Source organism: Nanorana parkeri, unplaced genomic scaffold, assembly GCF_000935625.1.
Source record: "Nanorana parkeri isolate BGI_ZX_2015 unplaced genomic scaffold, ASM93562v1 scaffold215, whole genome shotgun sequence".
Classification (NCBI taxonomy): Eukaryota; Metazoa; Chordata; class Amphibia; order Anura; family Dicroglossidae; genus Nanorana; species Nanorana parkeri.
Genome location: NW_017306483.1, coordinates 1,033,326 through 1,060,486, shown reverse-complemented (window position 1 = coordinate 1,060,486; position 27,161 = coordinate 1,033,326). Strand labels below are relative to the sequence as shown.

General features: G+C 47.0%; 1 protein-coding gene and 1 long non-coding RNA gene across 2 annotated transcripts; one reads left to right on the top strand and one right to left on the bottom strand.

Moving 5' to 3' along the window:
* The first annotated feature begins 271 nt into the window (after positions 1–271).
* LOC108786528 lies at positions 272–25,500 on the top strand. Its single transcript, XR_001941208.1, has 4 exons — positions 272–429; positions 7,189–7,196; positions 21,434–21,442; positions 25,490–25,500. It is a non-coding gene; the product is annotated as an uncharacterized LOC108786528 (long non-coding RNA).
* RNF5 (ring finger protein 5) lies at positions 767–19,541 on the bottom strand. Its single transcript, XM_018555845.1, has 6 exons — positions 19,378–19,541; positions 13,345–13,363; positions 6,005–6,117; positions 5,048–5,102; positions 2,882–2,999; positions 767–974 (listed from the first exon to the last, which is right to left on the bottom strand). Exons 1-6 carry the CDS (start codon positions 19,476–19,478, stop codon positions 880–882), a joined length of 501 nt encoding a protein of 166 aa, XP_018411347.1. The 5' UTR covers positions 19,479–19,541; the 3' UTR covers positions 767–879.
* Positions 25,501–27,161: the final 1,661 nt, after the last annotated feature.

Here is a 27,161-nt window from a genome sequence, read left to right as displayed (position 1 = left end):
AGCTGCTCTCTGGAAAGGCTGCATCACCAGTACTATTCAGGGAAATCTCATGTGTAAACTGCAAAATCTGATTTTTCATGATCTGGCACAGACATCATTGATTGGCCAGCACAGGAAATGTGGAAGAACATGGGTCACCGATGACCTCTAGTATTAAAATGGTGATGTGCGTTTCCATGTGGGGGGTGGACTAGAGCATTAGAATATGGGAACCATTCAAAAGAAATGAGGCAAGCAATAATAATAATAATAATGTTTTTATTTTACTATACTAAACTCATTACCAGTGGCAGTGTCGTATAAGGAGGGGGGAGGGGAAGGTCCGCTTTAAGTAGGAGAACCAAGTAACATTGTCCATCACACCTCCCATTTAATCACCATTTTATTTTGCTGCTACTCAATGTGCTCATTAGCAGCCCTACAACCGGGGTGGGGGCTGGGTGGCCTACACCGATCCTTAAAAACAAAAAAATGTGATACTCCCAGAAGTGGAAGAAGCCGTGGTACATCCACCATTTCAGAAATGAATCATATTAAGTGTCCACAAACTGTTATCCCGGATCTCCTCGATGTTTCATCTCAAACTTTTACAATGTGCAAAAAAACAGGAAGGGGAGGGGCTACTTACAAATCTTCAAATAAAAAGGTAACGGTTACAAAACGCGACTCGTCACTGGAGTGGATCATGTTAAAGTGCAGTAGAAAAAGATAAGATGGATTTGGAGTGGGGGGGATAGATGGAGTAAAAACCGCTCGGACCTGAGGGAGTGTTTACAGGGGGGAGGATGGCCGCTGGCTCAGCGGCGTCTCAGATGGATGATGTACTTGTTGACGGCTAAGGCTTTACAGCTGGGCGAGTCGGAAAGTCGCTCCCGGGCTTCACACGCTGATTAACCATAGAAAGAAGAAGGCAGCAATGATGAGGAACAGAGAGTCGGGTAACCCAAACATCCTGCCCTGGGGGAGGCCGGTATCTACAAAAGAACAGAGACCAAGAAAGAGGATGAAACTAAAAATCAACAATCGGACACTGGAAATCATCTATGCTTCTGAATGGTGTGAATGTGCAGAATGTAAAGCGATTGGTAAACTCTCAGCACTATATAAATACATGTAATAAATAAAACAAATAATAAGAATTTAATAGTAGAAAAAAGTTGATGGTTTTGTATCCGGAGAATCTTTCTGGGAATTGGGGGTTTGCCACTGACGGAAGCTGGGAGTTTGCTGGTCACCAGAACACAAGAGCATGCATGTTGTGAGAAGCACCTCATACTGACCAGACATTTCTCACTACCCACAAAACAATATTAAAAGGACAGGTTCATTATTTATTTTAAATCGTCGGCTCTATAGCTGAAGAACTGAACGATAAACCACTGATCGCTCAGATCACAGCTTCTCCCTGCAGAGAGAAAGGACTGTCAGTCGCTGTCCCCGCAGGGATTACTCCCTCCCCTCTCTCTGTTCTTCCAGTGCTTATTGGAGGGAGCGGGGACGGGCAAAGCTGGCTCTGGTGTTCTATCAAAGATTGTGACTGGGTTGGAATTTGTGACCGGTTACGTGGTTACACATTTTAACGTGATCACGCCCACTTTTTAGGTGGTGGAATATGTGACCGGCAAAAGATGAAGAATTCCAATGCTTTCTCAGCTGTCCCAGGGCAGATCGTCATCGCAGATGGTATGTGCAGGAGAACCGATCTGCCCTGGAACAGCTGATCGGCCTAAAATGTCACTTATATCCGAGTGCGATCTGACATTCCACAGAGTCGGATAGAAGTGACATTTTAGGACCGATCAGCTGTTCCAGGGCACATCAGTTCTCCTGCAAATACGATCTGCGATGCCGATCTGCCGTGGAACAGCTGAGAAAGCGTTTGAATTCTTCACCTTTTGCCGGTCACATATTCCACCGCCGAAAAACTGGGCGGGATTACGTTAAAATGTGTGACCACGGCACCGGTTACACATTCTAACGCAGTCACAAACTTTGATAGAACACTCTAGAGAGGCAGAACCAGCTGTCAATGAGGCAGCGGGGTGGATCCCCACAATATTATGCTGTGTACAGCCAGTAGCCCGCTATATGCTGAGTTTGGGTCACGGGAGGACATTAGTAAATGTCCTCTTGTGACCCAAAAGAGAACTAAAGCCAAAAAAAAGTTTGGCTACTGTCTCCTTTTAAATGCAATTAAAATGCCAGAGAGGTTAGGTCATCACAGTATGTACACAAATATACGGACCAACAATGGATTGCAATGGATGAAATTGAATGTGCTCCCGCCTACATCCACCCACTTCCAGGTCCACTGGACAGGAAGCAAAAGGTTTGCGTCAAGATTCACTTTCACTGACCTGAACAGAAGCGGGTGGATATACTGTAGGTAGGTTCACATCTGACCAACCACAGCAGGGGTAGCCAAACTCCGGCCCTCCAGCTGTGGTGAAACTATAAATCTCATGATGCATCTCTCTCCAGGAGTCATGTCTGTGAGAACCTTGCAATGCCTTGTGGGATTTGTAGTTCCACCACAGCTGGAGGGCCAGAGTTTGGCTACCCCTGAACCACAGTGAAATACATAGGTCCATTGTTCCCTTCATCCCAAGATGTAGGGAAACAAATCAAAACAGACATGGATGTCATATATGTGACATTAATCTCTGTTCTGATCCGACTCAGCAGGCGATTTGTCTAGGACGCCCTGCTGAGATGGAATGGACGGCGCCCATGTGAAAGAGGCCTAACTGTTCAGACGTTTTACTACTCCCTAGCACCAGTATAAACCTGTGCAGAAGGACCTGTGTGAGAGTAGCAGTGTCTGTACAGCAATTAAACACACCCTCTGCCATGTTGGTGGCTCGGCTATAGGTGTACTTACCTACACGTGGTGCTGACTGGAAGTCATTAGTGTTAAAGACTGTAGTAAAAAAGCCAAAAGGGAAAGCTCCGATGCCAAAAGACATGTGGAAGCCGGTGTCTGTGAACCCTGGAACGCCCTGTGTACAGAGAATATTACAGTTATCAATCTGGGGCATCACAATCACAATGCATTCAAAGCAATAAGCTGCAGTCTAGGAAAGAGACAAGATACCCCCTTAGAGGCAGATCAGGGCTACTAATACAAGCGGAGGTTACTGACAGCAATGCAGTGCCGCTTAGTGAGCAGAGCCTAGCATTAGAGCCAGCATCATAACCGCTTGTTTTACCATTTAGGTTCTATAGAGTTCTAGAAGCCGGTCATATTTTGAACCTCAAATCTTATAAATGGTGTTCTGTCCAATGTCTTAAACTAACAGAATGTTTTTAGATCTGAAAGTGACTCTGTCGCTCAGATAGAATTGTTAAAGTGGACTGTGCTCAAGAAAATGATCCGTGATCCTTGTATACAGGATTCATACCCTCCAAACCCCAAACCCTCCAATACCCTTAACGGCTGGCTCTGCCTCTAGATAGGCAGAGCCAGCTGTCACTCACGCAGCTAGGCGGATCTCGACATCGATGTCGGGATCCGCTCCGACTGCGGCGTCTCAGTATACCGCGAGCTGTAGCTCGCGGTATACTGAGCTTAGGGTGACGGGAGGGCGCTAGTTTGTGTCCTCCCGTTACCCTAAGGAGAACTATGGGGAAAAGCCCTGACCCCATAGTTCTCCTTTAATGCATATGTTGAGATGGGTTTCCGTTGATTTAAATGGAAAAACGCATCAAGAAAATATGCATAAAATGTATATCGGTCCAGAAATGCTTTAGTCTGTGCACGTGTAAGATTTAGCAATGAAATGCATGGAGGGTGGGAGTAGGGTTATAAAAAGTAAATGCCAAAAGGATTCCAAAGGTGCCAGCTTCAGCCACTTCCAGGAGTGTCGATCTCCTGTGTCCCCCACTGAACTCAATGGATCCTCCTGCTGACCCCCATAAAAATATGGGCCACAGTAGTGACATGGGCTCAGCGAGAGGGATCACTGAGTGCAGCAGGGAACATAGTAGACTCACACTCCCGGCATTGGCCGTTTCTGAAGAGTCTTCAGGTAGCAGGCATTTATTTTGTTAACTGTTTTATTTTAGTGGCAGAGTTGCTTTAAATGGGAAGAAAAACTTTTTGAAAAAGAGGCAAGACATCTTACTGTCAGAATAGTAATATGGACACTGGCACTCCACAATGCTGTAAGATGCGTCTCTTTAATGACGGATATGCAGCATATAGTGCAACGTTTCGGGATCTCGCAGGATCCCCTTCTTCAGGCAGAGACCCCGAAACGTTGCAATACATGTGATATGCTGCATATCCGTCATTAAAGAGACGCATCTTACAGCATTGTGGAGTGCCGGTGTCCATATTACTATTCCTACTTGAGAACGGCTGCCATCCGTTGTCACCGCAGCACCCATCTATTTTGCATGGCGAAAAGCGGTGAGTGCGATGGGTTCATGGACTAACATCTTACTGTCAGAGGGACATATATTCATAGGATGAAGGTGGCATTCAGGAGTATTGATGTGCCTTGATTCAACCTCATTCACTGAAATTTGTGAGCTATAAATCTGCACCAGTTCAGTAAGCAAATGTTGGAGTAAGCAGATGAGAGCGTAGAATGCATGTGGCGTCAAGCAGAATCAAGCCCATCATACCGTCACGTGATGGGCTAACAGCATTAAATGACTAGGGCAAAGGCACTTGATCTAAATACGATTGCAGTCGGATGACAGGGCAAACTGGGACTTATAGTTCCAACTCATGTCACCAAAATCCGCTCTGCACAGAGGAGACAAGTGCAGTTATCACATTTTGTTTTCCAAGCTGCATTTCCTATCACAGCAACAACAGCGCCACCTTGTGTCTACAAGCCGGTATGGATTCTTTATCTGAAGGACTAATGGCTCTTACCAACCACAGCATTTATGTGTAAACGTTTCTGGATGGTTTCTGAATTTAAAGTAAAAGGAGATGCTGGTCTACATCCAGTGAGGACACACAAGCAATATACACAGATTAGGAAAACACACACACGAAGAAAGTTAAATGGAGGATCTACCAATAACAACCTACCCCTCTGTTCTCTGGTTCTGGTCTCTGTCCTTGAGGTCTTGGAGGGGTCTTCAACCTGAGAAAAAGGCGAAAATAACAATTTGACACAATACAAGTCTCATACAGCTCTCTTCTGTCTGTGTCACCCTGCAGGAGGAGGGACAGACCCAAACCTCCCTTCTGTCCGTGTCACCCTGCAGGAGGAGGCAGACAGGCTCATAGCTCCCTTCTGTCTGTGTCACCCTGCAGGAGGAGGACAGACTCAAACCTCCCTCCTGTCTGTGTCACCCTGCAGGAGGAGGACAGACTCTGAGCTCCCTTCTGTCTGTGTCACCCTGCAGGAGAAGGACAGGCTCATAGCTCCCTTCTGTCTGTGTCACCCTGCAGGAGAAGGACAGACTCAAACCTCCCTCCTGTCTGTGTCACCCTGCAGGAGGAGGACAGACTCTGAGCTCCCTTCTGTCTGTGTCACCCTGCAGGAGAAGGACAGACTCAAACCTCCCTCCTGTCTGTGTCACCCTGCAGGAGGAGGACAGACTCTGAGCTCCCTTCTGTCTGTGTCACCCTGCAGGAGAAGGACAGGCTCATAGCTCCCTTCTGTCTGTGTCACCCTGCAGGAGAAGGACAGACTCAAACCTCCCTCCTGTCTGTGTCACCCTGCAGGAGGAGGACAGACTCTGAGCTCCCTTCTGTCTGTGTCACCCTGCAGGAGAAGGACAGACTCAAACCTCCCTCCTGTCTGTGTCACCCTGCAGGAGGAGGACAGGCTCATAGCTCCCTTCTGTCTGTGTCACCCTGCAGGAGGAGGACAGACTCAAACCTCCCTCCTGTCTGTGTCACCCTGCAGGAGGAGGACAGGCTCATAGCTCCCTTCTGTCTGTGTCACCCTGCAGGAGAAGGACAGACCCATAGCTCCCTTCTGTCTGTGTCATCCTTCAGGAGGAGGACAAGCTCATAGCTCCCTTTTGTCTATGTCACCTGGGGTCTTGCTGGCTGGCGTCTCCTCTGCCATATATTGGGATGACATTCTCTCGGCTGATGCCTGCTTTACATACCGGACATTCCTGGCGCTCTGGCCGCGTTTCGAACCACTAAAAGCAGGAAATGAGACAAGTACATACATAGAATAATAATAATAATAATAATAATAATAAATCAAAGCATTTACAAAACAAGTTCTGAAGATGTCAGGCTTTGAATATGGGTAAGGGTTCTGCTTGCCAGTGCGTTTCATTATCAGGTCATGACTCAGACATCTCAGAGCTTGTGCAATATTATTCTCTGACACAGTGACCTTTCCACCGCCAGTCTTGTAAGGGGACAAACACCCATCAGAATGGGCTTCGCTGGATACGCATTGTTTTTTTTTTGTTTTTTAATCTCCAAGCTTGTAACATAAACAACAAGAATACTGAGTTGGTATAACAAACAATCAGCTATTGCCTTTCTTACCTTAAATGAGAACTTTCCACTCATCCTCATTGTTAGAGCCGACCTGTGACAAACAAGCTGTCACAGGTCGGCTCTATTGATCAGCAAGTGAGCAGAAACTTGCCGCCGATCCGCTCACTTCCCGATCGTCTCCCTGCACTGATCAGTGACTGTCAGTCACCGCTACCCGCAGGGATTCCCCTCTCCGATCCTCCAGTGCAGAGTGGAGGAACAGACGAGGGAGGGGGCGGGTACAGCTGGCTCTACCTCTAGATAGGCAGAGCCAGCTGTCACTCACGCAGCTGGGTGGATCTCGACAGTTATTGTCGGGATCCATCCCAGCTCTGGCGCTCTTGGTATATGGCCGGCAATAGCCCGCTATATACTGAGCTTTGGGTCACGGTAGGAGGTTAGTATATGTCCTCCTGTGACCCTAAAGAGAACTATGGGGAAAAACACTTACCCCCTAGTTCTCTTTTGAAGCAGAACGGAAGTAAAACAATAAAATATTGCTAGGAGGTAGAATTTCTGGCAAAAGAGTCTTGCAAATTCTCTTCCACCATATAAAGTCTTCCTCTTGTTCAGTGCTGAGTACACCGTCAATTTATTCCCGACATCAGTAAGGTGCTGGGTATAAGACCAGGTGCCAAGACTATGTAACCCCAGTGAGCATGTGCAGGAGGTGCATCATTATTGGCTGCCAAAAAGCAGGAGGAGGAGGAGGTCAGCAGCGGTGACAGTAACAAGGGGGATCGCAGAAGGTGCTCATTCTAAGGCTGGGCACACACCTTATAGCAGAGAAAATATTTCAGTCACTATACATGTACAATGTATCACCTATTGTGGAATCAGATCCATAGCAGATGTCCGTCTGAGGCTGGGCACACACCTTCCAACCATCGCAAGACTTTTGTCTTGCGATGGTTGTAAGGTACTTAAAAAAACGTACGATCTGCCTATCTTGCATAGGCAGATCGTACTTGCGATGATCGCAAGCCAAGCCCCCTGAGGGGCGAGCTTCCGATGACTGCAATGCCGAACGGGCAGCGTGCGCTTGCGCACACCGGCCCGTACGGCTGTTATCGTACGGACATCGTACGATGCTCGGCGGGTTTTCGAACATGTCCGTAAGTTAAAAGTCGTGCGACCTTACAGTAGTAGAGGTCGCACGGCTTCCACACACCTTACGATAATCGTATGATCGCGGGATTTCCCGCAATTATCGTAAGGTGTGTGGGGACCTTTAGAGATAAGTGTGCACGTATGCTGTGCAAGCAATGGCAATAGTCCTCTCCCCCACCTATAGAAGAAGTAACGTTCCCCTTTAACCCTTATGCTGCTACCGACCTATGCCATACGTTGCTGACAGCGGGCCCATTTAAACACTGGAAGCCGAGATGCTGCCAGATCACTTCCAGAGGTCGGTGTAGTCAGGGCCGGCCTTAGGCCTTTAGGCGCCCTGTGCGAGAAAGCTTTACAGCGCCCCTCAGTGACCACACCCTTAATTGGCCACACCCCCAGTAACCACACCCATTTATCACCCATATTTTTGGTAAAATATAAAAGACGGGGTCACGTCGGGTAAATAGACACCAAACATGCCATGCTTTAAAATTGCGCGCACCCGGAAAATCCCAAAAAATTACCATGCCCAAAATTGGCCATAGGCGACACATTAAAAGCTTTTACCGCTGTTTTATAGATAGGAAAGCAAAAAGCTTGTGGTGTCTGCTCTATGGCAGGTCTTCCATTTCTTTTTCAATGGCTGACAGGCCCATTTAAAAGGGAACATATCAAGACAGAAATACGTTTCTTTACTGGAAGTCCGAAGAGGGCTACCCTCTCTTTGAGAGCAGAGGATGTAGAGGGGGCGCCTTCTTTGGGACACCACGGCCCTCGATCTCTCAGCAAGACCAGAAGGGGTCATTTTTTTTTAGCTAATGTATATAATATATGCAAGTATAAGACGTGTATAAGTATGCGTGAAGCTGCCATAACATATGCTGCATTTAGAAAAAATATACCCCAACGCATGACAAAAAAATACCTAAAAACACAAGTTGACACTTCTATATAAAAACCTATTCAAACCCCACATTCTAGATCCTTTAAAATATTTCACAAATGCATTTAAGCAGCAAAATGCCTTTGTATGCTAATCCTTAAATGCACATTTCAAACCTCTGTGTGACCTTTGCTTCTACTGCCTGAACACTTGATGTAGCATGACCTCAAACTGAATGCAGACACTAAGCAATGCTTGACGTGGCAGGTCTCTGTGTACATGTGCAAGGTGTCTCCATGTACAAGTGTCAACACTGACGTTTCCCAATCCACCAATAGGATCCTCCGAACAGATCACTATGGGCTGGGTTTGTCCTCCAGGAACCCAGAAAAGAAATAGCTGTATGCTGAAGGCAGCGACTATGTGACCTGAGCCGCCCCCGGGCTTATCATTGTTCCAGGACACTCAGGCTTATTCTGCAACAACAAAACACAAACATGACTTCCAACCCGACTTGTTTGGCTGCTGTGGGCTACTACATGTCGCACATTTAAACCATTGGTCTTCCTTCCCATCTACCTCTTCCTTCTGTTGGAGACAGTGTGGTCAGAGGGGTACACTGCCTCATATTTGGTGGCAGTGCCCTTTGCTCCAACAATACTGAGCCTCTGTTTTTCAATTTGTTCAAGCGGTTACTTTCATTCCTTGCAGGGCCAACCCGCAAATGGCTTTGCTGGGAGTGGGGCTTACTGACTGGCCTCTTCCCTCTCGTGTCTTTGCGACACGTACATTTATTGCAGCAAGACTGGCCATAGCCCGACTCTGGAAACAACAGACGATTCCTACATTAAATATGGTGATTGACATTATTAATACCATGCCCATTTCGAGTACCTCTTTGCTAAAGCACACCTTAGGCGGGGTTCACACCTAGGCGTATCGAATATGCGTGTGTGTCGCGCGATTCGCGGTAAAAACGCACGTTTCCGAGGGCTACTTGGCTGTATTCCAATGGAAACGCGCGACAAAAACGCCCCAAAGAAGCTCCTTTACTTCTTTGGGCGTAGGGCGTTTTGTAGCGCGTTCATGCGGCCTGTAATACGCCCAGGTGTGAACCATACCCATAGGAAATAATGGGATTTCGGTGTTTGAGCATTTTGCAGAGCGTAGGAACGCGCTACAAAACGCCCAGGTGTGAACCGGGCCTTAAAAGGAGAACTATGAGGTGAGTGCTTTGCTTTTCACTCACCTCATAGTTCTAGCCGACCTGTGACAATGAGACTGTCACAGGTCAGCTCAGTAGATCGGGAGGTGAGTGAACACATACCGGCATTCGCTCACCTCTCGATCCTGTCACGGCTCTCTGCCGTGACAGGGGAGGGGCTGGATTCCCCCCTCCGATCCGCCAGCGCTGACTGGCGGAACGGACGGGGAGGGGGCGGGTACAGCTCGCGGTATACTGAGCCTAGGGTGATGGGAGGACGCTAGTTTGTGTCCTCCCGTTACCCTAAGGAGAACTATGGGGGAAAGACTTGACCCCATAGTCCTCCTTTAAGGAATGTATGTTTCTTGGAAAGTGGGAGTGTTGGATACAAGATGGTAGGTGTACCACAACTGTTTTGCCAAATTGTGCGGTGTTGGGATCTTGCTTAAACTTCTCTGTAAGACTATGTACCCCAATCGTATACCTTCTTATAGCCTCCTAGTGTATGCCTATACTCACTATTGATAACCAATCTTATCCGTGTAACCAGTTTGCTTAGATTGATAGAAAAGTAACCTACTATTCTAGATATCTGGTTGTTTGTATTCTTTTCTGTTTTACCCCTCCCTACCCCCCTTGTGGAATGCCTATTCCCCTCCTTCTTACCCCTCAAATCCCCATCAGACCTAGACACACTGAACACTGCATGTTGGTTCAAGGCATGTTACTGAAGAGCTATGTGACCGAATATCAAGATGATATAGGCCTAGTGCCTGCTGTTTATTCTGCAGTTTACCTAACTGTTTTGTTCTTACACTATGCGTCTAAACTGCGTTTTGTCTCATGTACAACTAGCTCTCTATATAAGCGTTTGAATGTCTTGAATATTGTATATTGGAATGGCAATATTTATGCTGCATTTGTGTCTTAGGTTGAGCAAAATCTTAATAAAAACTTATTGTCGAAAAAACCATTGGGCTTCTGATGCAACACAACATCTTAAAAATCCGATGTGTCACTACATTTTTACTGCAACGTGCTATGGTGATTTGCAGCGTGTTGCAACACTTGCACATTGCCTTAGTGCAGGGGTGGGCAACTCTAGCTTTCCGGCTGTTGTGGAACTACAAGTCCCATGAGGCATTGCACGACTGACAGCCACAGGGATGACTCCAAGAGGCAGAGGGATTTGTAATTAAAGCAAAGCTGGTGGGCTGGAATTGCCCAGTGCTGCCTTTGGCCTCATTCACACGGGAAACGGCCGGCACCTACATCTCCATGCTGCGTGCACGGCCGTATCGGGCAGCTCCCGGGACGGACAGGTGCTGCGTGTGATTAGTACCCAGCCCCTATCTTTCTCTATGGGACTATGCGGCCATACACCACCCTATGCTCACCCGCCCCGCATGTCCGTGCGGGTGCCTGTACTCGTACGCTGACAGCGTCCGAGCCGGGACACCCGCACCCGTATGGACCTGCACTTGAGGTTAGCGTAGGGCGGCGTACAGACGCGCAGTCCCATAGAAAAGGACAGGGGCTGCGTACTAATCACACGCAGCACCTGTCCTTTTCCCTTTTCTGCAGCCCGCGCCACCAAACACCGCTGTAAAGTAGAGATATCACCACCGCTTTCTTTCCATTCCAACCTCCATAGGGGTCTTCGGCATTCAAAACTAAATGGAAGTATTGGACTTGCACAGGCATTTGTAATGTTCTCCCCCAGCCTCAGGTTCATATGGAGGTCCAGACTTGCTGTTATGGGGCTGGAGGAAGTGAAGCTGGACTACAGAGCAGAGAGGAGGGACTGCCAGTGCGCTCCACATTAGTTCCTCTGCCACAGTACAGATGGGACATGTATAAATCCTTGTCTGAAAAAAAACCCCAACTAGATAATGCGTGTGTGTGTGGACGGAGCCAGGAACAGCCACATCATCTACGAAGAATTTCTACTTGTCCCGAATAATCACAGAATTCTCCTGGAAGATGCACTCCGCAATTCAGGAAAGGGAAGGAGGGGCAGTTTGGGTGTAGCAGGAACATTGTCAAAAATGTGGAATTAGCCTTTAGACCCAGTTCACAACATTTTCTAGACCAGATCTGGAACACGGTGCATTGCGTTTTGACACGTTTTTGTTTTTTTAGGTTAAAATGGGCTTTCAAGTGCGGTCCAGTGCCATCCAGACCAGATAAAATGAGACAAGCAGTATTTTTTTTTGTGTCTGGTCCAGAGCGGAGTGCGTTAACAGAGCACAGAAATACCTTAGGTATACATTACAATGTTTTTTTTGGTCCGGGAACAAACTGTTCTGGTCTGAACATGATCCGGACATGGTGTGAACAAGCCCTGAAAGTGTATATTAGGGTTGCAACTAATGAATATTTTCATCATCAGTTATGTGGCCAATTATTTTTCTGATTAAATCAGATTTAAAAAAAATTAAATAAAAATAAAAGGACACAAATGGAGTGTTACAAACATAAAAATTACACAATTGCACAATTTTTTGCAATTGCACTGCAACGGAACGCACAGCATTGTGGCACCGCACATTCCAGTGTGGGCGGCGCATTTGGGGTGTCATTAAAATTAATAATTGTATTGTAAGCACACAGCGTTGGAATAGCCTCAGCCAGGGAATGACAGCGGCCAGTGGCAAGATTCCACAGACGGCAGCAGGTAGTGGGCGGGTGCAATAGCCAGCCTGTTATTGGCCATTTCTAATAGCAATAGCAGGCTGACTATTGCACCCGCCCACTACTTACTGTGCCATCTGATCGGAGGGGACACAGAGCTGATAAAACAACATCTCCCAGCATGGAGGAGAGAGCTAGGCAATCCAACCAACTAATCGATAAAGAGAATAGTCGACAACTATTCTCATCATCGATTATTATGGATTAATCGATTAATTGGTTGCAGCCCTAGTGTATATGTCATTGCATATGCCAGAGAACATGCAAAATTCAAGCCATGGGTGGCCCTGTTGGCACCTCTCCTCTTGATAAAAGTCGACTTCTCAATTGCTTTTTGTTTAAGGATCTGGTTGGAAAATGTTCGGCCACATAATGCCTGCATCTAATCAGCAGCGGCTGATTATAGCACAGTGGGAGGGAATGGGGGTTCCTTCAGACACACGGTTTAGGGAGCGTTCACACTATCCAGACCCTACACAAACCCTCCCTGCATTCTGGGGCAGGAGGGAGCGTGGTGGTGTCATTAATTTCAATGGCACCGCAGACACACCTCCCACCCACAGTGTGGTCGCCCGCACCAGAACACATGGTACCGCAATACCCTCAGTTCTAGTTTGGTGCGATCTCAAAAAGTCATGCTTGCACTGGATAGTGTGAACGGGCCCTTGGACTGAATGAAAAAAAAAATCTATTATTGTATGCCCAGCCTTAGGTGGCAGCTAAAAAACTCTAGAAGACCCAATTTTTCCCAGGGACACGGCCTATGAACTAGTCATATTACTGTGGAATAAGGCACAATATGCACTACACCGGCCTTGTGTCACATATACATGTGTTGTGTAATCATATAATGGCAGATGACTCAGCAGAATTATGGCACAACCTGAAAAAAAATGTCTCCCTCCTACATGTACAGGCGACACCAGGTAGTTCTGACGATAATCACTTTATAGATTAGCAAAGTACAAAACACAGGTCACATACCTGATGCAGACACGGCCAGCTGCAAAACAAGAAAAAACAACAATCAGTATGGACATTATTCCTATAATATTATAATGATGCAATATACTGCAGCATACAGGTGACACTGTAGAACTAAGGGCCAGACAAGTCCCAGCGGGTGGAAGCTGGGGGTAAGGTTTGTATTTCTCTTGTAAATTTCCTCCATGGATTTTGTTGTTAAATATGGGATGTTGCATGGAGGTGAGGTCCATTATTGAATAAGCAAACCCTGCATTTCAATGTCCACTTTAATATCAATGAATTGTTAGAAGAAACTTGAAAACATTTATGGGCACCTTGGCTTCCTTCTGAATCCAACATGATCACCAATTTAAAGAATCCGCTCTTCATTGACCACCAACCAACGTGAGGGGGACCTCCTCCCACTGATCACCAATCTAAGAAAGCCCTTCTCCATTGCCCAATAATGTAATGGGACGTTCTCCCACTGATCACCAATATAAGGAAGCCCTTCTCCATTGCCCAATAATGTAATGGGACGTTCTCCCACTGATCACCAATATAAGGAAGCCCTTCTCCATTCCCCAATAATGTAATGGGACGTTCTCCCACTGATCACCAATATAAGGGAGCCCTTCTCTATTGATCACCAATGTAAAGAGGACCCTTTCCCACTGATCACCAATCTGAGGGAGCCCTTCTCTATTGACCACCAATGTAAAGAGGAACTTCTCCCACTGATCACCAATCTAAGGGAGCCCTTCTCTATTGACCAACAATGTAATGGGGACGTTCTCCCACTGATCACCAATATAAGGGAGCCCTTCTCTATTGACCACCAATGTAAAGAGGAACTTCTCCCACTGATCACCAATCTGAGGGAGCCCTTCTCTACTGATCACCAATATAAGGGAGCCCTTCTCCATTGACCACCAATGTAAAGAGGACCCTTTCCCACTGATCACCAATCTAAGGGAGCCCTTCTCTACTGATCACCAATGTAAAGGGGACCTTCTCCTACTAATCACCAATGTAAGGAAGCCCTTCTCCATTGACCAATTGACCACCAATGTAAAGGGGACCTTCTCCTACTGATCATCAATCTAAGGAAGCCCTTCTCCATTGACCATAAATGTAAAGGGGACCGTCACCCACTGATCACCAATATTTATTCTTATACCGCAACTTACGATTCACGTTAACGTACCATGAGCTTTAGACATACCGTATTTGCCGGCGTATAAGATGGGTTTTGAGACCTTAAAACATCCCCCGAAAATCGGGGGTCGTCCTATACGCCGGGTACATACGGAAGGATACAGTATACTGTATGTAGCTTCGGCTACATACAGTATACCGCGCTGAGCCAATCACGACAGGCTTTGTATTAATGAATATAAAGCCTGTATTCCTGCCGTGATTGACTCAGCGGAAGACGGAGGACACAGAGGGGATCGTGGACAAGGTAAGAGACTGTAATCCCGAGTGTGGCTCGGGGGTTACCGCTTATGGTACTGAAAATTAACCCCCGACCGACACTCGGGAATACTGCCATGGAGGTTAGTGGGTGCATTTAAACATTATTTTGGGCTATACTCGTCTTATACGACGAGTATAGCCCAAAACCTATATATATTTTAACACAGTAGGGGTTCGTCTAAAGTTTAAAAGGGGTTTAAAAGTAGGGGGTCGTCTTATACGCCGGCAAATACGGTAGTAATTATTCGTAGAGGTTCCATAAGACCTGAAAGTTATCTTAGGGGTCCCTCCATAATAAAAAGATTCAGAATACCGCTTTAGAGGTTTTGAAGAAAGCTTCTCAAAAGTTGCAAAAGCTTTGTAAAAACTTGCTGTGCACACTGCTCCGATACAAGATGAGGCCGCAGGGTACAAACCCTGTTCCCAAAAGATGACTTTCATACAATATTTACAGCAGAAACAATCGGGTGTACAATGAGTCACGTGGCAGTGCCAGACACACCTCAGGCCAGGGAGGACTCTGTACAGCTTCACACAGCTCTGCCCACACCTATGTTTCCCAGCCCTTGTATTATGGCACAATATTCTATAAAAAGTTTAAGGTTGCCAAAGTAATATAAACTAATATAAATCATAATAAAGAAGCTTTTATTGCCATGATCCTTAAAAACACATAAAAGAATACAGGTCCATGCAACTATATGTACCAATATACAACCTTCCATGGTTGGTATATTATAGAACTGTATTTACCAATATATCGCCTTTATACCCTCAAACACTCACTGCTCAGCAAACGCAGATATCTTTACCAATCAGGGAGGAAGATATTTCAGGGGTCTGAAGGGCCACTTTAAGTTCCCAATTGAATATACACTGAGTGGCCAGATTATTATGACCACCCCATCAGTACTTCGTTGGGCCGCCTCGTGACTCCACGAGATGTTGAAAGGTGATGCGAGGAATCTGACACGGCACTGTTGCCGTTCTGTTGTCTTGTACCAGTCTTGCCACTCTCCGTTCTGCCCTAACATTGACTAGTCGCTGACGGCCACAATTCGCACGTTCAGACCCAGATTTTCGGCTGACAGTCCAGTCTTTAAACACTTTAACAACAGCTGCTCTTGAACATGTAACGAATTCTGCTGTTTTGCTGATACTCGCTCCATGGCTCCGAGCGCCAACAATCATCCCGCGTTCAAAGGCTGTTAAATCGCGTTGTTTCCCCGTATCTTCACAAACAAATCACTTCTACTGTCGTGGTAAACAACCCGCTTCCCTATTTATAATGGTCTGGCCCTCTAGCAACTTCAGCACAAAATTATAGCTAATTTGCCTACAAACGTCAGGTGGTCATAATAATCTGGCCACTGATGCTGTGTTCACACCTGGGCGTACGGAATACGCGCGTTTGTCGCACGTTTTTACAACGATTTGCAGTAAAAGAAACGTGCGACAAACACGTTTTCGAGGGCTTTCCGGCTGTATCCTAATGGATACGCGCGACAAATACGCCCCAAAGAAGCTCCTGTACTTCTTTGGGCGTAGGGCGTTTTGCAGTGCATTCCTACGCGCTGTAAAACGCCCAGGTGGGAACCATGCCCATAGGCAATTATTGGTTTTCACATGTTGATCGTTTTACAGTGCGTAGGAACGTAGGTGTGAACCAGGCCTTAGTGTATACCAAGATTCTGGTAGTAGTACCCACATGAGCAGCGACACATCAGACAGCTCCAGTGATCCCACACCAGAAGCTTCTTTTATTTGCTGTGATATAGTTTATGACATTTATATTTCAATTTGGCACCTAAAAAGGTCCTATAAGCCAGGGTTGGACAAACCAGAAGCCAGGTAGCCAATGCCCCTTAAAAATTACAGCCGCCACCTGATTTTTCAGGTTTTCCCTAGCTGTCAATGGAGCCGGCTCCTACAAAAAATCCTGCTGGATCCTGAATTCATTGGTCCACCGCTGCTGTATACAAATAAGTATCTTCTATGGAGTACCATGCATGGATGGGGCGGTGGTGTCTACACAAAGCGCCAGTTCAATACACCGGTGATTTTACTACGTACCATGCAATGCAATATGAATTTACGGCTCATGTATACTCGATGCTGTGAGAGAGTTCAGAACCCAGACTGGCTTGGTGCCTGAATTCGAAGCTGTCATCACACTATCAGTTTATTGCCCGCAGCATGTGAGTTCCCGGGTCACAGTACTGCCTATGTGTACTGATTGCTGAGATCTCAGTATTATCAAACCATCAGACTGCCTGAGGAACACTGAAAGAATGAAATGTAATCACCCCAAAAGATCTGACAGATGTCAGGGATCACTGACACCTCCGTGATTAAAAAACCACACGCATGCTTCTAAATCCGATGACTACATTTCCATATAAACTTTTTAACATGGAAACGGCATTTGAAGTGTATTTAAATCTGCCGCTTCCTACGTCCTGCCCTGAATCCAGACAGTCCAGGACCACAATAGAGACTATCATGATGGTGAATGGTAGAACACTGAGGAACATCAATTCAACGATGTCCCCTGCAGATTGTGAACATGGAGGTGCTCAGCTCTGCGCATTTTCAGGTTCACAGCTGTCAAACGGTATAGGATGGCTGCTGCTCTCCACGCCTGTATCGGCAGAGGCCACAGAGTTCGCAGGGGACACAGACTGGTGCCCGCCGTGGAGGACAGAAGTTTTCAGGAGGACGAGAGAGGCAGCGCGGGGAGAGCTGTCACAGGAGGCTGAGCTCTACTCCCGCACCGCCCGGCCTCCTTTGACAGGCGGAGAAGTCAGGATGGAGAGCAGGTACAAGCAGTCAGTGATCGCTGAGTGTTTGTAAATAATTGGGAGGACAGAGTATGGTTACTATATCCACAATTATGACTGAACAGGAAGTGCTCTACGTCATCTCCTGTTCATTCATGATTATGGGCATAGTAACTTTTACTATCTCCTCATGTTATGAATAAACAGGAACACTCAGTATAGAGGATTCCTGTTCCTTTATAACAGCGGCTGCAGAATAAGAGACTTAGGTCTCCGTGTTCTCAATCTATTTATCAATTTCAAAAGGGAAATATCAGGGGTCTGTTTAGAGCCCTGATATTTCCCCGAAGACCCCAAACAGGAAAGTTAAAAAAAATTAATTATAAATAATTTAAAAATGTTAAAAAAGGCTGGGGGAAAAAAAAAAATTTTTGGTTTCGGCCTGACAAATTTTCGGTTTTGGTCTAAAAATTCTATTTTGGTGAATCAAGAATTTTAAGAGAAGACAAATCCAGTGTTTCTGATACACGGTGCTTCAGCAATCCAAGTGTCAGTCAGTAGGGTTCATATCTGATCAGCATTTTCAGGGGTGCAGCTGTGCGTTATATATGGCCACCGTTCATGAAGTGTGTGTGTGTGTGTGTATACATACACACACACACACACACACACTTACATAGAAGCATCCCCATCAGTAGGAGCTCACACTCTAATCTCCCTCCTAGGCTCACACACTACAGCCAGTCCTTTCAGGTGGGAACCGCTGAGCCTTTCAGTGTGTCAGCTGCAGGAAGGAAACCCATGAAGAGACCCCATAGCATTCCAGGGGGGTGGAAACCACAGGCCCAGAGCTGCAAGGCCTGAGTTCTGACTGATCCATTACCTGAATCCCCAACCAGAAGCAGCGCTCTCTAATCAGCAGGGAGCGCAAGCTTTGCCAACTAGCTCTACTTCAGCACCTCTACGTGGCACCTATGCAGAGAGACCTCTGCTTCCTTACACAGCAACACAGCATAACATGCATTGATACTGTGCAACAGTGTTAACTGAACCTTCAGCTTTAAAATCTGCTGAATACATTCCAGGTGTATCAAAACAAAAAAGGTCTTCAGTGTCGTACAGTTCATTTTTTTTAGAAAGCAGCCGCAGCCTGGGTAGAGAAGCCTGTCCCCTGCCAGCATGCTGCAGAGAAGGACCCTTGGAAGCAGTGGTCTCTCTGCAGAGGTCTAATACACCCCCTGCTGAGTCAGAGCTCTTTGATCAGCAGGGAGCAGAGAGACCACACTAAGGTGCCATTATACAGCATGCTGGCAGGGAGCAGGCTATGCTACTCTGGCTGTGGCTGCTTTCTAAAGAAAACAAAGTGAAGACATTGGTTGGAAATATGCATCATCATCGCACGTTACCATGTGTTGCTGCACATTACAATGCATTGTTTTGGATGTCAACACATGCCGCTGCGCATAGCAACACGCATCATGGTGCACTTACATGCATTATGGTGCATCTTTCGCAAGTGTTAACATGCATGTTGATGCACTTCCATTGATTTCAAGGAAAGACACCTGAAGCAAAAATTCACCTGAGCCGATAGGTGCAGCGGAGTCAAAATCGACTCGAGCTCTCTAGATTGGCCAAACACGTCTCTGGTTTCTGCAATCAAATTGCATTAAGTGGATACGTGTGTGGACCAACAACGACCCCATTCTGTACACACACATAGACAAGTTGCCATCCCTGAACCCCATCATCAATATGACTTCAGATCGCCGGCACAGGCAGGTCCTCTTACCAGTACAGATGGCCGCACACACTGACCACCGGCTCCCGGGCCGTCTCCAGGCAGATATTACATTCATAAGCCGCCCCGGGGCTGCCAGCAGCCGCCGCCATGGCAACCCAAAGAACCGGAACCGAACCGGGAGGAGCGTCACGGGAGACGTCAAGCAGCCGATTGGGCAAAAGAGAGATCAAAAAGCGCAGTCTATTGGCCGATCGACCTTTACGTCACAGCTTGAAAGACTCATTGGACGAGCTTGTCCCGCCTTCGCTGCGTGATGCAAGACGGTGTAATTCACAAAAGACAGCGTTGATAGGCTGCACGGGCGGACAGGGAGGTTCTGATTGGCCGGAATAGCTGTGCGTCATATTTTTGTCCCACACGATTATGTGATACAATGGTTTTTTTTTAAAATTAAACAGAACTTTATTGACACACAGGAATAATAAACAATTTGTGTAAACAACACTAGAGGTAAGGTGACCAGATTTTTAAAATGAAATCCGGGGACTTTTAATTTATTGGCAAATGGTAAAAAAAATCTATTTTATTAGCATATTTTCCTCAAATTATATATGCAATTTATCAAAACTGGAACAGGTCCGGTTTAAATAGTAACCAGCACACGCTGCATGCAGCTTCTGACAGCGTGGGAGACGGGAGGCTGTGCTCGTCGGTGGATCCATAATACAGTCAATAAACCCATCGCACTCAGAACCGCTGTTTTCAAAGTAGTAGAATGGGTGCTGCGGCTGCCGACGGATGGCAATCATCACAGGGAGAAATATATAGACACCGGCACTCCAATAGCAAATCAACTAGGTCTATTTATTGACGAATATGCAGCATAGCACTGCATGACACACTTATTGCAATGTTTCGGGGTCTCGCAGGATCCCCTTCATCAGGCAAAACAAGCGATAAGGGTGTCGCCACAAGAATATATATACAGCAAATGTGAAGACAAACCAATCCCAGAGTCTGCTGTGATCATGTGACGGCGCAATGACGTCATACTCCCGCCATTGTTCAAAGTAAACCCATACCGCAATCATACATTAGAGACTGAAGCATATCGCCACACACATGAGCGAGAGTCTAGGTGTGATCTAATGTAAAACAAAGGAGAGGTCAGTACCCCAAAGACACATAGTGATAGTAGGGTTGCCACCTGTACAGGATTCACCTGGACAGTCCAGGATTTGAGTGCTGTGTTCGGGTTTCATGGCAGCAGAAGCCCACAAGATGTCAGGCAGACAGGGGCAACCAAAATTAAGATAGGGGCTACTGGCCCCCCACTAAAAATAGTCTCAACTGTGATATTTACATATGAAGGGGTGATGCTATTTACATAGGAATAAGCCACAACACATTCTCCCCCAAAAAATGTCCTTGCGCCGCAACAGTATTCGAGTTTTGCTTCAAGAAAAGGTGGCAACCCTAAGTGATAGCCAGGCTGAGGTCCGTGCGTATATATACAGTAAACAGCGGTACGGTTCGGGAAGCCATTAGATCGTAGGGGAAGTTGTATGCCGCTGTCTTCCATCATGGCGCCCATCCTGTGTCCAGTCTAGGGGGGGAAAAAAGTTAGTTGCCTTGCCGCACTTCTTACCGGAAACCCCAATTCCACACGTGGGGTGCTTGTAATAACCACGGATGTATAGGGGAGAGGCTGCAGCGTCAGAATGACGTGACTCCAGCCTCACCCTCTCTGGGCCGTCACAGGTGCAGCGAGACTGGTGCTGGGATAGGCCGCACACACCCGTGGATAGACAGTAGACATTCCCAAAAGACAAGACGGCTATTAAATGCAGGGGGGGTAGGAATTGACTCTCCTGGAGTAGTCAGATGTCCTTACAAGTTCAAAAGCACATTGCAAGTGAATAGCCATGGTCACATAAAAAGAGGCTGGTGGGGGGTCACCATACACATTGCATTCTGACCAGCAGTGGTGTCACGCGGGGAGGTGCTGCCCAGGTGACAGCATTGGACGGGTGACACTAAAATGACTGACAGTCATTTTGGCGTCACCCCCCCTGAAAAATCAGGCACTCAGTCATGGACCGAGAGCTCGACAGTTGCTCAAGAGAGGAGGAGACCCGGCGGCATACCTTATCAGGCCGGGTGAACGTCCCCTCCTTTCTCTGCCGGCATCCATCACCAAGATAACAGAGGTACAGTGCATGACATCTTCACGAGTGTGCGCGATGACGTCACACGCGTACTCGATTACACCACTGTGGGGTATCACCCGGTCACCCCGCCTCGGGACACCTCTGATTTCCGGGGACATAATTTGTCCGGGGACGGTCTCCTAAATCCGGGGACTGTCCCCGGAAATCGGGGACGAATGGTCAACCTAACTAAGGGGGGAAATCAAAACTGGAGCTGATAGAATGTGGAGCTTCTCTCTTCAGTTTGTTCAATTAAAGGAGAACTATGGGGTTAAGGATTTTTCCCCATAGTTCTCCTTAGGGTAACGGGAGGGCACAAACTAGCATCCTCCCGTCACCCTAGGCTCAGTATACCGCGAGTTGTAGCTCGCGGTATACTGAGACGCCGCATCTGAAACGGATTCCGACAATTGTGCCGGGATCCGCCCACCTGCGTGACTGACAGCTGGCTCTGCCTATCTAGAGGCAGAGCCAGCTGTACCCTCCCCCGTCCGTTCCGCCAGTCAGCGCTAGCGGATCGGAGTAAGGAGGGGGGAATCCAGCCCCTCCCCTGTCACGGCAGAGAGCCGTGACAGGATCGAGAGGTGAGCGAACGCCGGTATGTGTTCGCTCACCTCCCGATCTACTGAGCCGACCTGTGACAGTCTCATTGTCACAGGTCGGCTAGAACTATGAGGTGAGTGAAAAGCATTCACCTCATAGTTGTCCTTTAAGCTTTGAAAAAATAGAAGCTGATTGGCTGCCATGGGGAACTGCTCTGGATTCTGTCTGCTCCAGTTTTGATAAATTCCCCTCCGTTGTTCAGACAGGCACAGCAGCCAGAACTAGTGCTGGGGAAATAGAAAACTGGTCCATCAACAAGAGGATTTTTATTGCATATGTATACTATTGTTTATCAGGTAGCACTGGAATAACATGTTGCATTCATTACATGAATGGGTCACTTCACCTAAAAAAAATTGCCTGTGCAGTCAACAAGCCCCAATTGGAAACAATAAAGCCACTTTAGAAATCTTCATTAATGTACCCTCCATACCTGTAGGCCATTTGCGCCCCCGCCGAAGCCTGCCAAGTAATTCCCAGTACTCGGCATAGTTCCTACCTGTCCTGTTGCCAGGGCGATCCATAGTTTGGACGCTCACAGCAGCGAGCGTGGTACTTGTTCAAAGCATTGAACGTGCGCAAGGCGCTCTCTCCCCTGTGGCAACGGCTGAGCTCAGCGCGGCAACAGGAGGGAGAAAGCGCTGTGCATGCGCAAGGCTCTGATCTAGTTGGGCGCCATGCAGCTCTCATGAGAACACAAAAGAATGTCTCTAATATGTCCAAACTGGATGAGCTGCTTCAAAATACAGCTTCACTCTTGTTTTGGATAAACAGTCCTTTCCGGGCTAGTTATGTACATTATGACAAATTATAGCAGATTGCCTTGTCATCAGCAGAGCATTGCTGGGAAATCTCATCTGTCATCTCACGAGATCTCAGGGAAAGGTATTTTCCTCCCCTGAGAAGATGTGCGTGGTCTAGGGTTGCCACCTGTTCAGGATTCACCCGGACAGTCCGGGTTTCGAATGCTGTGTCCGGGATTCATGGCAGCAGGAACCAGGACACAAGATGACAAGCAGACAGGGGCAACCATGGGGTCCTGGTGTTCCTGGTTGTAGACAGCGGTGTGCCGTGTACAGGATAGATCTGGCGCTCAGCTGCAGAAAGTTCCCTCATTAGTAAGTATGCCTGAGGACTGCGCTCTGATGGTTCATTCTCTCTCTCCCTCTCTCTCTCCCCCTCCCTCCCTTATTGTCACCCAAACATATTCTCATGGATGAAATTGTGACAGACGTTTACTTATACTTTGGCCCATTTAACAAGTTCTACAATGGCTGTCTCTCCTCTCTCTTTCCTGGCTGTCTCTCCTCTCTCTTTCCTGGCTGTCTCTCCTCTCTCTTTCCTGGCTGTCTCGCCTCGCTCTCTCTCCTGGTTGTCTCTCTTTTCTCTCTCTCCTGGAAAAAAAAATGATCCCAAAAATTTACAGTGCGGTACTAGTGTTCAAGTTTCACTTGAAGAATAGGTGGTAACCTTAGCATGGTCACATGTCCTAGTCACATGTCTAGCCACATGTGCCAGAAATGCAGGAAGTAAAAGGAGAGCTAGTAATCTGCCCTTAGTAAACATGGCCACTGTCAGAAGACCTGGAAAGAAAAGAGAAATAAGCTATGCAAAGAATACAAAGCCGGCAATGATCTAGAAGTATGTGTTTGTAGATTGTCATTACTAAACATTTGTAATGGGCCTCATTGGTTGCTAGAATGCCGGCGGACACGCAACCAATCTACAGCCCCATTCATCTGCTGCCCAGGAGATTCCCTGGTTGGCAGCTGAATATAAACAAAGGGGCACGAATGCTCGCTGACGTCATGACCCAAATATGGCAATCGCCATTCTTGGTCAGTGATGTCAGCCAGCATCCCCGCCCCTTTGTTTATATTCAGCTGTTGGCCGGGGAATTTCCCGGCCAGTAGGTGAATGAGGCCAGGGATGCGTCATTGGTTGATAGGATGCTGTTGGCTGCATAGCAACCAATGATGCAGAACTATATTGAGCCAGATGGGTGTGACGGACCCCCGTACTCAGGATGAGTATGTCCGCCGCTGTCTTCTTCCTTGCTCAGTAGATATTGCAACCTGAAGATCCTTAGCTCCCAGTTTCCCCAGTCACTAGTCGAGGCTCGAGTGTAGGTGAAACAAACTTTGGTTTATTGAGAAACTGCACAAACTTTTATACAGCAAGTGATGAAATCAGATTATAATCCCATCACATCCACCCTCCCCTCCCAGACAATCGGTCTGCTCAACACCACAGTGCTTCCCCTGCTAACGAGCTCCAGACAGCCATAGCAGGAGCCTGGCCAGAATGTCATTGTTCTGAGCTCCCTCAGAGAACAATGGGAGATAACGAGGGATGGGATTTTAGGTCTGATAGGAATTTTAGGGGGGAACCCCACCCCCCAAAAATGGGGGGGGGGCATGGGGCCCCCCCTAAAATGCCAACCGCCCCCCCTCCCTGCGCCTTACCAGGCCACGCGCCCTCGGCACGGGGACAAGGGCCTCTTCCCCACAACCCTGACCCTGTGGGGGGTTTGCGTGCAGGGGGGCTTATTTTCATCAGGGTACCCCTTTACCCAGATGCCGCCCCCCCGCCCCCTTGTGAATGAGTAAAAAACAAAGAGTACATTTTTGACTATTCCTTTAATTAAAAAAAAAAAATGGCTCCATCGATGTAATCCAGAGTCAATCACGATGCACGACACGGTGGGAAGCGGTAAAACTGCGGATCAACCGCCTGACTTTACCATCCCTCAGCCGTCTGTCCACACAAGGCCTAAAAATCCCCATCAGGCTCTACCCACCGAACAACAAAACTCCTCGGTCCATGTGACAGACGTAGCGGCCGGGTGGGGAGCTCAGTGACACCGAGCCTGTGATTTTATCAAGCTCAGCATTACTGAGCTGTACTGAGGGTGCAATGTCCAGTATGAACACTCCGGCCGCAGCATCGGCCTCCATGCAACAACAGGTACATAAATCTGCCACAGGCACCAACATTTGTCGCGTGAAGACATGACAGGATTCTAGAGAGTGTCTATGACTATCTACATGAATTCCAGGGAGTGTGTTTAGATCGTCCCTGATATTGCTGTGGCTGCAAGGAAGTAAAATTAAAACTTTTTGGCACGTTCAGAAGCTTGCCGCTGGCTGCAGATTAAAGTGTCTTATGGAGTAATTATACATGTTATAGCAATTACTGTAACACAAGTGGTTTCCTTTCATGAAGAGTTCATCTTCAAGGAAAAGGAAGAAAGTATTTGCTTGTAATACCTCAAATTTATGTTAAAATACAATTTTGTAACTCTTCACTTCTCCAAACTGAGTCCGACATCACGCCGAATGCGAAAGGTCCTAGAATGGCTCCCAGCAAAAAGAGAGATTAAATAGGGACATGACACTCGTCCCCGCTCCCAGAGTTATAGGCACAATGAGAAAGTTGCACACGAAATATGATTGGTTAAAGCCAAGCGCTTTTTTTTACCACCACTACTTTTTCTTTATACTGGTATTTCTAAATAAAACACGTAATAATTTAAGGAGGGGATGAAAGATTTGGTGCACCATCATACGTCTGGTTTGTAACTGTTTTTTCTCTTTATACATTAGATCAAAAAGAGGGACAACTGAGAAGAAAAGAGGGACAACTGAGAAGAAAAGAGGGACAACTGAGAAGAAAAGAGGGGCAACTGAGAAGAAAAGAGGGACAACTGAGAAGAAAAGAGGGACTTGGTCAGAGGGTTAGTCCCTCCACTTTGTCCTAGGCCATGATTGCCAACTTCTTATAAAAAAAAAAAAAATGTAGGCCTGTTTTTTTAAGTGCCCAAAATCTGTATATGGTTTTCAAAGAGCTAAAAGTTGAATCTGCTTATATTTTGCTGTCAGTGTTTCCTCACCAACATGATAATGACATTTTTGAATAAAACTTTTTTGTTTTCATTCATACTAGGGCTGTTACTGATTAAAATTTTCCTGTTCGATTAATCAAATTTTTTTTTAATCGATTAATTTCGATTAATTATGCACTGGGGGGGAGGGGGAAAAAAGGAAGAAGGGTGTGCTGCTTCAATTAAGTATGGACCGGGGTGTCCAACTGATACAAAAACAGAGCAAAAACAAAGTCTAAAGCGCTACTACCAATAGTATTCAGAGTTTGGGGGGTGTTGAGGCCGAAAAGGCTTGAGGTATACAGGATGTATATGAGGCAATCCTCGGTTGGGTGTCAAAGGAGTAAAGGAGAAAGAGATAACAGTTGAAATATGGGTGAATGTACCATGTGTAAAACGTGTAGTAACTCGCCATGAGGTTTTCATGGATGTGCTGTCATCGACGCCGGGATCTGTGCAGGAAGGGGTTGATTGGAGGTCGTCTTGTGGCTTCTTGTGTGTTGATTGGAGTGTCCGGCTTGCTGACCCTGTCAGCGTGCTGGTAGGCAGCGGCGCGGGGCTGGAAAGGTGACGGTCTCATCTGCTGGTGCCGGGGGTCAAGATGTCCGGTCCATTGGTATAGAGGGTGTATAGGGGGACGCCAATTGTTCCTTCTGGGCAGTGGTGATGCCAGAGAGATGTGCCCGCAATGTGGGTGGAAGTTTCGTAGTACAGGCGCCGGAAGTGCCGGTCTACTCGAGGATGGTGGCCGAGGCGTCCCAGACGCGGGACGGAAGTTCCTGTTGTCGTGGTAATGTGGCTCCGTCGGCTAACGAAGGGAAGGGGGGAGGAGTCCGGTGACGTCGATGTCCGTGATGTCGACGGATCTCCGACGAGACTCCCGGAAGCCGACGGAGAGGGGAGTATTTTCATTAGCAATCAAAAAAATTTTTAATCGATCAAAAAGATTAACGATTAATCGAGAAATTAATCGTTCATTTTCGCAGCCCTAATTCATACCTTATTTTTAGATAACTTGGGGGGCTTCTGATATGAAGGGGGCTCCTGATATGAAGGGAGGCTTCTGATATAAAGGGGGGCTTCTGATAATATAAAGGGGGGCTTCTGATATAAAGGGGGCTTCTGATGTGAAGGGG

Coding starts and splice junctions, on each gene's coding strand:
- RNF5 (XM_018555845.1), bottom strand. CDS start 19,478: ATGGCGGCGGCTGCTGGCAGCCCCGGGGCGGCTTATGAATGTAATATC. Junction 5,103..6,004: donor GCCAGCCAGCAAGACCCCAG/GTGACATAGACA, acceptor CCTTTTTCTCAG/GTTGAAGACCCCTCCAAGAC. Junction 975..2,881: donor CCAGTCAGCACCACGTGTAG/GTAAGTACACCT, acceptor GTTCTTTTGTAG/ATACCGGCCTCCCCCAGGGC.